This window comes from Carcharodon carcharias, chromosome 15, assembly GCF_017639515.1.
Source record: "Carcharodon carcharias isolate sCarCar2 chromosome 15, sCarCar2.pri, whole genome shotgun sequence".
NCBI lineage: Eukaryota > Metazoa > Chordata > Chondrichthyes > Lamniformes > Lamnidae > Carcharodon > Carcharodon carcharias.
Genome location: NC_054481.1, coordinates 122,912,759 through 122,925,099, shown reverse-complemented (window position 1 = coordinate 122,925,099; position 12,341 = coordinate 122,912,759). Strand labels below are relative to the sequence as shown.

Below are 12,341 nucleotides of genomic sequence, written 5' to 3'. Positions count from 1 at the left end.
CCTGCTATTTAACCTGCCTTGTTGCACATGTGTGTTTAGTGCACATACTACATCAATCCTGATGCTTCAGGTAGTCTCGAGTCTTCTGTGAACCTCCTCCTGTGCTTGATTGTCACCTGTGTATCTCAGTGACCAAACTGGATACATTACTCATCTAAGTGTCCATCTAAGACACTAGTTGACAGTCAAAAGTGGCTTCCTCTTACTAGCACTTATTTTGGTTATAAAGTTCTGCATTCCCTTTGTTTTGCTGATTAGTGCTTTTCAGTGTAGGCATGTTGAGTGGTTAGTCTCTGAAATCCCTACCTATCCCTGGACCCAGCTTTGGCTATTTCATCACGGTTTGTGGACTATGCATGGTTGCCTATTCTTTTTTTGTTGTTGTACATAGTTGTAAAGAAAAAAGATTTGCATTTATATAGTACCTCACATTACCTCTGGATGTCCCAAAATTCTTCACAGCTGAAGTACTTTTGAAATGTAATTACTGCCATAATGTAGGAGAGGCTGCAGCATATTTTTTTATCCATTCAAGGGATGTGGGCTTCGCTGGCCAGGCCAGCATTTATTGCCCATCCCTAATTACTCTTGAGAAGATGATGACGAGCTGCCTTCTTGAACCACTGCAGTCCATGTGGTGTAGCCCACAGTGCTGTTCGGGAGGGAGTTCCAGGATTTTGACCCAGCGATAATGAAGGAACAGCAACATATTTCCAAGTCAGGATGGTGAGTGACTTGGAGGGGAACTCCCAGGGGTGGTGATGTTCACATGCATCTGCTGCCGTTGTCGTTCAAGGTGGTAATGGTTATGGGTTTGGAAAGTGCTGCCTAAGGAGCCTTGGTGAATTTTCCAGAAGTGCATCTTGTAGATGGTACACAGTGCTGCTACTGTGCGCTGGTGGTGGAGGGAGTGAATGTTTGTGGATAGGGTGCCAATCAAGCGACTGCTTTGTCCTTGACAGTGTCAAACTTCTTGAGTGTTGTTGAAGCTGCATTCATCCAGGCAAGTGGAGAGCATTCCATTACACTCCTGACTTGTGCCATGTAGATGATGGACAGGCTTTGGGGAGTCAGGAAGTGAGTTACTTATTGCAGGATTACTAGCCTCAATCCTGCACTTGTAGCCACAGTATTTATATGGCTGGTCCAGTTCAGTTTCTGGTCAATGGTAACCCCCAAGATATTGATACACAGCAAGGCCTCACTGACAACAAAATGATAATGAGCAGTTAATCACTTTTTTTCCTTAATGATGTTGGTTGAGGGATGAACATTGGCCAGGAACTTTAAGGTTGTTGGTATTAAATTTCATTGACAGTGATCTGCCCTCTAGCATGTCATAGAGCCATTGAGTTTTACAGCACAGAAAGAGGCCCTTCGGCCCATCATGTCTACACCGGTCATCAAGCCCCTATCTATTCCAATCCCATTTTCCAGTACTTGGCCTGTAACCTTGTATGCTATGGCATTTCAAGTGTTCATCTAAATACTTAAATGCTGTGAGTTTTCCGGCCTCTACCACCCTTTCAGAGAGTGAGTTCCAGATACCCCCCACCCTCTGGGTGAAAATTATTTGTCCTCAAATTCCCTCTAAACCTCCTACCCCTTAGCTTAAATCTATGCCCCCTGATTATTGTCCCCTCCACTAAGGGGAAACGTTTCTTCCTATCTACCCTATATATGTTCCTCAAAATTTTGTACACCTCAATCAGGTTCCCCATCAGCCTCCTTTGTTCTAAGGAAAACAACCCCATCCTATCTAGTCTCTCTTCATAGCTGAAATACTCAAACCCAGGCAACATCCTGGTGAATCTCCTCTACACTCTCTCCAGTGCAATCACATCCTTCCTGTAGAGTGGCGGCCAGAACTGCACACAGTACTTCAGTTGTGGCCTAACTAACACTTTATACAGTTCCATCATAACCTCCCTGCTCTTGTATTTAATGCCTCAACTAATAAAGGCAAATATCCCGTATGCCTTCTTAACCACCTTATGTACCTGTCCTGTTGCCTTCAAGGGTCTATGGACATGCACACCAAGGTCCCTCTGATCCTCTGTAATTCCTGGGGTCCTACCATTCATCATGTAATCTCTTGCCTTGTCAGTCCTCCCAAAATGCATCACCTCACATGTTTCAGGATTAAATTCCATTTGCCACTGTTCTGCCCATCTGGCCAGCCCGTCTATATTGTCCTGTAGTCTAAGGCTTTCCTCCTCGCTATTTACCATACCACCAATTTTTGTGTCATCTGTGAACTTACTGATCGTACCTCCTACATTCATGTTTAGATCATTAATGTACACCACAAACAGCAAGGGACCCAGCACTGAACCCTGTGGCTCGCCACTGGACACAGGCTTCCAGTCACAAAAACAACCTTTGACCATCACCCTCTGCCTTGTGTCACTAAGCCAATTTTGGATCTAATTTGCCAAATTGTCCTGGATCCCATGGGCTCTTACCTTCTTGACCAGTGTCCCATGTGAGACCTTGTCAAAAGCCTTATGTAGACTACACCAACTGCAATACCCTCATCTACACACCTAGTCACCTCCTCAAAAAATGCAATCAATTTTGTTAGACATGATCTCCCCCTGACAAAGCCATGCTGACTATCCTTGATTAATCCAAGCCTCTGCAAGTGGAGATTAATTCTGTCTCTCAGAATCTTTTCCAAAAGTTTCCCAACCACTGATGTTAGACTCACTGTACTTCCTACATGTCATGTCTAGATCATTAATGTACACTACAAACAGCAAGGGACCCAGCCCTGCTTGAATTATGGTACCGCATTAGCTGTCCTCCAGTCCTCTGGCACCTCTCCTGTGGCCAGAGAGGATTTGAAAATTAATGTCAGGGCCCCTGTAATCTCCTCCCTTGCCTCCTACAGCAGCCTCAGATACATCTTACCTGGGCCTGGAGATTTATCCACTTTTAAGCCCGTTAAAACCGTTAATACTTCCTCCCTCTCAACGCTAATTTGTTCAAGTATATCACAGCCCCCCTCTCCCTGATTTCTATACCTACATCGTCCTTCTCAATAGTGAATTCAGATGCAAAGTACTCACTTAAAACCTCACCTGTGTCTTCCGGCTTCCCACACAGATTGCTACTTTCATCCCTAATGGGCACTACTCTTTCCCTTGTTATCCTCTTGCCTCTAATATACTTATAAAATGCCTTTTGGATTTTCCTGTATTGTACCCACCAGTGGTTTTCATGCCCCCTCTTCGCTCTCCTAATTTTTTAAACTAACCCCCCTGCACTTTCTATACTCCTTTCGGTCTTCCGCTGTTTTGAGCCCTCGGTATCTACCATAAGCTCCCCTTTTATCGCTTATTCAATCCTGTGCATTTCTCGACATCTGGGGCTCTCTGGACTTGTTGGTCCCACCCTTCATCTTTACAGGAACATGTTGGCCCTACACTCTCACCATTTCCTTTTTGAATGACTCCCACTGATTTTCCTACAAGTAGCTGCTCCCTGACCACTTTGGCCAGATCCTGCCTTATCATATTAACATTGGCCTTCCCCCAATTCAGAACCTTTATTTCTGGTCCACCTTTGTCCTTTTCCTTAACTACCTTAAATCTTACTGAGTTATGGTCACTATCACCAAAACGCTCCCCCACTTCTGCCACTTGCCTGGCTTTGTTCCCTAAAGCTAGTTCAAGCACCATCACCTCTCTTGTAGGACTTTCTATGTTAAAAACAAAAAATAAAAACAAAAAAACTGCGGATGCTGGGAATCCAAAACAAAAACAAAAACAGAATTACCTGGAAAAACTCAGCAGGTCTGGCAGCATCGGCGGAGAAGAAAAGAGTTGAAACGTCAACTCTTTTCTTCTCCGCCGATGCTGCCAGACCTGCTGAGTTTTTCCAGGACTTTCTATGTGCTGGCGTAAAAAGTTCTCCTGGATACATTTTAAGAATTCTGCCCCCTCTAAGCCTTTCACACTTTGTCTATCCCAATTAATATTGGGGAAGTTGAAATCCCCTACCATTTACCCCATTTATTTTTACACTCCTCTGAGATTTGCCTACATATCTGCCCTTCTATCTCTCCCTGACTGCTTGGGAGGGTCTATAGTACATTCCCAGCAATGTGATTGCCCCCTTTTTGTTTTTAAGTTCTACCCACATGGCCTCATTTGAGGAATCTTCTTAGATATCATCCCTCCTTATTGCAGTAATTGACTCCTTGATCAATATTGCGACACAACCTCCTCTTTTACACCGCTTCCCCCCCACCCACCCCCCATTTCGCTTGAAGATCTATAAACCAGAATATTGTGCTGCAAGTCCTGCACCTCCCTCAAACATGTCTCTGTGATAGCAATGATATCATATCCCCATGTGTTAATCAACACCCTCAACTCATCTGCCTTACTTGCAAGACTCCTTGCATTAAAATAAATGCCATCCAGCCTTGCCATGCTCCCTTGTGCCTTAATTTGACTGTATACGCTCTACTTTTCAGACTGACTTGGTTTTTCTTCTTTGTCTGTACATCACCCCCTACTATACCCCCACTCCATATCCCATCTCCCTGTCAATTTAGTTTAAACCTCCACCAACAGCACTAGCAAACTGCACCACCACCACCCCCCCCAGCAAGGATATTGTTCCCCTTACGGTTCAAGTGCAACCCATCAGACATGTACCGGTCCCACCTTCCCCAGAAACAGACCCAGTGATCCAGGAATCTAAAGCCTTCCCTCCTGCACAAACTCTTCAGCCACGCATTCATCTGCTTTATCCAGCTATTCCTTTACCCACTAGCACATGGCACCAGGAGTATTCCAGAGATTACAACCTTTGAGGACCTGCTTTTAAATGTGCTACCTAGCTCCCTAAATTCTTGTTGCTGGACCTCATCCCTCTTTCTACCTATGTCATTGGTACCAATGTGAGCCACGATCTCTTGACCGTTCACCCTTCAGAATGCCCTGCGGCCATTCAGTGACATCATTGACCCTGGCCCCAGGGAGGCAACACACCATCCTGGAGTCACATCTGCGGCCACAGAAACAGCTGCCTGTACTCCTCACTATTGAGTCTCCTACCACTCTTGCTGTTTCTCTCTTTCTCTTCCCCCTCTTGTGCAGCCGGGCTCTAGCTGCACACCCCCAGAGGCACTGTCCCTCTCACCATTTTCCAACACAGAAAAACTGTTCGTGAGTGAGTTGCACTCTGTGGCTTTCCTGACTAATTGCCTGCTTCCCTTCTTCTAACTGGTGGTCACCCATCCCTTCTCTGACTGCACATTCTTAAGTTGACCACATCTAAAAACGTGCTACCCACGTAACACTCAGCCTTGTGGACGCACTGCTGTGTCTCCGGCCGCTGCTTAACCTCCGAAACCCAGCGCTCAAGCTGGTCAACTGGTGGCACTTCCTGCAGATGTGGTCATCCACACTGCCAGGAGCGTCTAAGACTTGCCACATACTGCAGACCATGCAACACACGGGACTGAGCTCCCTTGTAAAACCTTTAGTTAAAATACTATTACCCTAAATTTAAGCCAAGTAGAAAATTATTTGAATTTCTATCTTTTTTTAAAAAAGAAAAGCTAGAACTCTTAACTTTTCTTAACATAACTTTAAAGTGGAGAAAAACAACTTACCCACCACCTATCAATCAACTCTCTGCTTTGTGCTGATGTCACTTCTGTCAGCCTTTTCAAATTCGGGCAGGTTTCTTGTTGGGGTTAGCTGCTGCTGCTCCGACTGGCTTGATCTGGGCCTTGACCCTCCGGCTTTTATTGAGAAGCTCCGCTGGAGCCATTCACCTCCAGGTTCTGTTTGCTCCGCTCCGCTCCCACTGCTGCTCCGACTGGCTCAGGTTGGCTGTAATCATCAAGCAGAATCTTTTGCTCTTGGAATATTTGTGGGTGTCAGGACCAGTTCCGGGTATCTGACATTTAAGGGGTGGATGAGAGGGTGTAGGTGAGACTGAAAACGGTGGGAGAACCTGGTAATGGCTCTGTAATGTAGATTTCACTTTTTGCGCACCACCTCCACCCCCCGCCACCCACCCACCCCCCACCCTGCCAATCCCCAACCACCTAGACCCTCTCCCACCTGTTGTGAAGGGGCCCATTTCTCTGTTAAACATGAGAATTTCACAATCACTACATATGGACATTCTGTAAATATTGACAGATCAACTTTAAGAACTGAGATTGTAATTATAAGCAACAGACTCCCCCTCATCAGTGTTAGGGAACGGTGAGATAAGTAACTCGCAGTGAATGGAGGAACCTCCTACAGTACGTTGAGAATGGAGAATGGTCCAATTTCTATGGGATATCTTCTGGAAACATGGAGCACTGAAACAGGCTGTTTAGCGATTAACCGCAGTTATCACTTTTATCAAAGCCACAATTCATTGCATTCCCAGGGGAGTGGAAACACTAGGAATTGTCAGAGAATAGAGGATTGACTCTGCCCACAGGGTGCTGGGATGAACCCATCTACAAGTACGGCTGACTAGGCAATGAGCAGAGGTTTACAGCCAACCTAAGGAGCCAAAAATCTTTGATGCAATTTGATGAATGTTGCTTCATCTGGGGATTTATTTTTGTAGCCTGTTGCAATTGACCTACCACAGAAAGTGTGATTTTTTTTTAACATTTTTTTTTGCGCCCATGGAGGAGAGGAACATTGGCACCAGGAAAGGAGACATTTCCCTGTTCCTGATGCTCGACCAGTCACTGCCAGGTTAGATATAAACCTGGAGCTCTGCTCTCTGCCCCAGCTTCACAGCATACTTCATTCGTGAGACTTGTTCCTCTTTTAAAGCCAAGCTGAGTGAGGCGTCAGTGAAGTTCGGGGTGGTGCTGTGTGCTCTTTGCCATGAGGAACTGGTTTGAGCCTGCAAAACTCAATTCACTTTTTAAAAAAAAAGGGATTGAACCCAGATCGCAAGGTAGCCATGCATCGGAACTGCACCCCTTCCCCAATTCCTCAAATTAAGATTGGATCTTTTTTAAAAATTAAAATTCATTCTCAGGATGTGGGCATTCCTGGCAAGGCCATCATTTATTGCCCATCCCTGTTTACCTTGGAGAAGGTGGTGGTGTGCCACCTTCCACGAGCTGCTCTGCCCGTGTGGTGAAGGTACACCCACAGTGCTGTTAGATCGGAAGCTCCAGGCTTCTCACCCAGCACAGGAACAACGCCTTTGTTTTTATGGCCCCTCCCAGAGGTGGGTTTACAGGTGTGGGGGCCGGGGGCATAAAATGCTATTGGCATCGTGCCCACCACCTACCTGCCCGCCCCTGGATTGTGCTAGTGGAGGAGTATTATTTTTATTCATTCATGGGATGTGAGCGTCACTGGCTGGGCCCAGCGTTCATTGCCCATCCCTAATTGCTCTTAAGAAGGTGGTGGTGAGCTGCCTTCTTGAGCCGCTGCCATCCCTGTGCCGGTGATTGAATTTAGACACATGGGTGGAGCTCTAATGTAGTATGTAAACTCGACCATGGTATCCGGGTTCCCAGTGACTCCTCTTCCCTACCCAACATGCTGGGAGTTTTATTCCCCATGATGTTTATCCCAGCAAAATGGATATGTAAAGCCTGAGGTGATCAGTTGCATCGAATTTAGTTTGTAATTAAAGGATCAATGAGAAACCATTCTAGGTTACATTAAACAGTCATAAAAATCAGAACACTTTCTCACTAACCCTCTGAATACTGAAATTCTCTTGATGATCATCATGGATGTGGCTTTCATCTTGCGACCTTTAGAGAACTGGTGAGGAAGCACAATTGGTTGGAGCTGTGAGGAGGGTATTGTGTTGATGGTATGTTGAATGAGCCCTCTGTCAGGCAGACAGCACTTCTGCAGCTGACGTATCAGTTGCCACAATAATGCATTAAACGTGAAGCTTAGTTCACCAGGGATTCATTAGTAAGCTCATTGCCTTGTTTTGGAAGTGAGCCATACAAACTGATCCTGACTATGTGCTGATTATTTTCATTCTGTGTTCACTCTGGTGATATGAGCATCACAGGAGCATATTGCCCATCCCTGGCTGCCCTTATGAAGGTGGCAGTTAGACCTCCTCCTTGAACGCCCACATGCCATGTGGTGAAGGTGCCACGACAGTTCAGCCAGGGAGCTCGTTATGGGTGTAAGATTGGCCTTGATGTCCCATAGCTAATGCACATAAGAACGTGCTTTGCCATTCAACAAGATCATGGCTGACCTTATATCTCGACTCCAACTTCCCGCACTATCCCCATATCCTTAATTCCCTTGGTGCCCAAACTTTATCCATCTCTGTCATGAATAAACTCAATAATTGATTATCCACAGCTCCCAGGATAGAGAATTACAAAGATCCACAACCCTCCTGAGTGAAGAAATTTTTCATCTCAGTCCTAAATGGCTGACCCCCCTCTTAGATTGAGACTGTGACCCCATGTTCCCCAGCCAGGTGAAACATTTTCTCAGCATCTATCTACCCTGTCAAGTCCCTTTAAAAATGTTTTAAATCTTTCAGTTGGATCACCTTTAATTTTGTTTAACCTTGAGAGGAAGGGTGTTCCCACTCCAGGCAGTTAAAAGATGCAGGACTCGCTGTGACTGTAGATATCGAGTGAGAACAACCTTGGGCTCTGATATGAGGCCATTGAGCGGCAATCACTGTTCAGGCTGAGGTACAGAAAAAATGGTAATTTGGGTCAAGTGTGGTTGATATTGTGCCAGTTACTGTAGTTATCCATTAAAGGCGGTGAGTATATTGTGTTGACTTTGTTGAAGTTGTCAGGAGGAGATGTGAAGATCTGTCTCAGGTGTGTGCTGGTACTGGAGCATGACCATGCAGGCTGGCTTAATGACAAATCTATTAACCAATTAATTTGCTGTTCATTAATCTTTGCAATTATGAGTCCAGTTTTGTTGCACTCGTCTTCGCATCTCTGGAAGAGAATAATCCTTCAGAAACACTGCAGAGCTGCATCTTCGATTGGGCGCTCCCAACAGGGATAATCACTCGCTGTAATTACTGGCTGAGAATCAGATGGAATACCTCGGGCTGTAGAACCCAGTCAGAGTTACTCTGTGTGCTGTGTGTTGCAATCCTGACAGAGCTGAGTTTCTGCCTGTGTGTAGAAGCTCTATGCTGGTGAGGGAGGGGGGTGGGGGGGGGGGGTGTTAACTGTGACAGTGTTACAAGAGTTTGAGCCATAAAGACTTGGAGGGTTAGTGAACACTGAGCACTTTTAGAGCCTGGTTTGACTGTGCACTGTCCAACTTCAACTTGCGCTGCAATTGTACTCCACGTGATGCCACACCCAAGCTGAGAAAAAGAGAAGTCTCAACTTGTACGGTCCCGATAGAGTTACGCTTTCAGCCCTGCATCATTTTGCAGCGATGCAGGTGCTGCAGTATAACTGTGCTCCAAACAGAGCTGGAGGGCAGCCTATAAAATGGAGCCCGCGTAACCCAAGTCAGAGGGAGACGCCTGACTGTGTACGACTTATAAAGGCCACTTGTTTCTTTTTGTGTCTCAGGCTCGAAAGACCCCTGCAGCGAGGTGACCTGTGGGTACGGCAGCACCTGTATCCAGTCGTCTGACGGCCAGTCTGCCAAGTGCGTCTGTCCCACCACGTGCAGCAGGGAACTGGAGAGGGTGGTCTGCGGCAGCGACGGCAAGGATTATAAAAACGAGTGCGAGCTCAACAAACATGCCTGCGACAACCACAAAAACGTGTACAAGAAGTCCGATGGGCCCTGTGGTGAGTGAGGAGGCGCAGAGTTGAAAAGAACAACGCTAAATTAACAGGGAGGATCACAGGTTTTCCAGGCCTCTGCTGGCATAAACATGCCCGCAAGATTAAAAAGGATTAAATCTTGAGCACAGGTTGCGTAGACTAATCCTGTATTCCCTGGAATATAGAAGATTAAAGAGTGATCTAATTGAGGTGTTTCTAAGATGCTTAAAGGATTAGATAGAGAGAAACTGTTTCCCCTGGCGGGGAAGTCCAGAACAAAGTGGCATAATCTTAAAATGCTAGGGTGTTCAGGGGTGATGTCAAGAAGCATTTCTGAACACAAAGGCGAGTGGAAATCTGGAACTGTCTCCTCCAAAAATCTATTAAGACCTGGGGTCAGTTTGAACATTTCCATTATATATGTTTTTTGTTAGGCAAGGGTGTTAAGAGTTGCAGAACCGGGTGAATAGAGTTAAGATAGAGTTCAGCCCTGATCTAATTAAATGGTGGAATAGGCTCAAAGGGCTGAATGATCTCCTGCTGTTCCTGTGTTTCTCGGGTTTTGAGGATGTATGTGATGCCATTGAAAAATGTTCTTCTCTAATGAATGTGCTATCTGGATGACCTTGACTTCACCAAGGTTTACACCACACGACAGAGGATCTGGTGTAATATATGCTCCTTCAGATCCAATTGAATATGTTGCAACCACCTGCTGAACTAAAAACTCGAAGTTCATACCAAGTATTTAGAAAGTAATTCCCTGGGTTGATGAATTGGCCTCCAGGCTGCAATTCTTTATGTGAGCTGATTTTTCCATTTACACGATACAGACCACAACTGACCCAGTTTCAACTTTTAAAAATTCATTCACAGGATGTGGGTGTTGCTGGCTAGGCCAGCATTTATTACCCATCCCTAATTGCCCTTGAGTGGCTTCCTAGGCCATTTGAGAGTCAACCACCTTGTTGCAGGTCACACGTGGGCCAGACCAGGTAAGGACAGCTGATTTCCTTCCCTAAGGCACATTAGTGAAGCAAATGGGTTTTTAACAACAATTGACAATGGTTGCATGGTCATCTCAGACTTTTAACTCCAGATTTTATTTAATTCAAATTCCACCATCGGCTGTCGTGGGATTCAAACCTGGGGCCCCAGAGCATTACCCTGGGTCTCTGGATTACTCCACTAGGCCACTGCCTCCCCACTGATCTCAGATAAGGTGACAGCAGTGGCATTTCATTTGATCTCGGTGCCCCTCATGCGAGGAGAGAAAGCTTCAGCCAGAGTTTCTGCTTCTGTAGCAGTCAGTTTCAGCGCCGATACCTCTGCCCTCATACCCTGTCAGGGCAGGTCAGACACGTATAGAGGCAGAGGGTAGCAGCATGTACGAGGGTCAGCCAAGACCTCATGCAGTTGTCATCCAGCAAGAGGAAGAGAAAATAAGGTGAGAAATATTGGGCGGAATCTTCTGTGGAGTGGCAGTCCCCAACAGATTGCCACTCTGCTCCTACTTCCTAACCTTAGCCTGGAGCTCCATGTTTCTCATCCAGACTTCAAACCTGGGCTGAGAAATGTGGAGCATAGCTGCTCCTGAAGACCTTCTGAACAGTGCAGGATCATCAGGGGAAGCAAAGCCACATCCAACCCCCCCACCTGTTTAGGGTTCTAGCTGTCGTATTCGGGTGAGTTTAAATGTCCCAGCCACTTTGACCAGCTACGGAGAGAGGATAAGTGTGTAGGGTGAGGGAGATAGTGTGGGAGGGGCAGGGTCAGGTGATTGGGGGCTGTTTAGAGTGGTTGGAGGGATAGGGTGGTCGTGGGGTGGGGGGAGATCGGGAGGTTGGTGGGGTGGTTGGGGGATCGGGGGTGTTAGTTGTGGGGGAGCTGGGGCCAGTCAGGTGGGCAGGGGTGCTGGTGGGGTAGACAGGGGTGGGGGAAGTGATCAGGTGCTCGGGGGAGGGGGTGGGGCTGTAATCGGGGGATGGGGTTAGTCGGGATGAGGGGCTTTGGGAGGGTGGTCAGGGAGATGTAGTGGGAAGTCGCTGTTGGGGGCGTGGGGGTGGAGTGGGTGGGGGAGGGGGGTGGTCAGCAATGTAGTTACCCAGCAGTTAGAAGTGGTTTTAATCCTTCTAACCTTTCCTGGGTAACTATTCCGCTAAGTAAGTCGTCAGAACAATCCGACATCTCCAACTTTAAATCCGAGTTTCAGAGGGCCCCAGATGCAGGGAATTGCCCCACAGAGGTTGAAGCTTCCCGGGAAATTCCCGTGCAGTCCTTGCATGAGGACTTCCAAGGGGATCCTAGCGGATCTTCCGGGGTATGACAGGGTAAAGAGCTATTCTCTTAGATTGTCCGGAGTTCCAGGCGTGTGTTTATGTTTCTCCCCTCACATTGTAAAAGAAATGTGACCCTCACTCCCTGGGTCGTTGCGGCCTTGGCTGCTGGCCTCTGAGGTATGTTTAGTCATAACCTGTCATACCAGTTTCCTCGGTTGTCTTGTATTTTGATTCAATATTCACTTTAAGCCGTGCAGACCAGATCTTAGCAGGTGAAAGAGCTTTCAGGCCTGAGGTCAGTATTGTTGGGTAACAGGATCAAGTTTATGGAGCCA

General features: G+C 46.6%; 1 protein-coding gene across 3 annotated transcripts in view; it reads left to right on the top strand.

The window, feature by feature from the left end:
* Window positions 1-12,341, top strand: part of agrn (agrin) — a 478,028-nt gene that overhangs the window by 335,509 nt on the left and 130,178 nt on the right. For all 3 annotated transcript variants that reach the window (XM_041206167.1, XM_041206169.1, XM_041206168.1), the window contains one exon: window positions 9,527-9,751. In XM_041206167.1, the coding sequence (XP_041062101.1) occupies window positions 9,527-9,751 (225 nt within the window). The remainder of the gene's footprint in view (window positions 1-9,526; window positions 9,752-12,341) is intronic.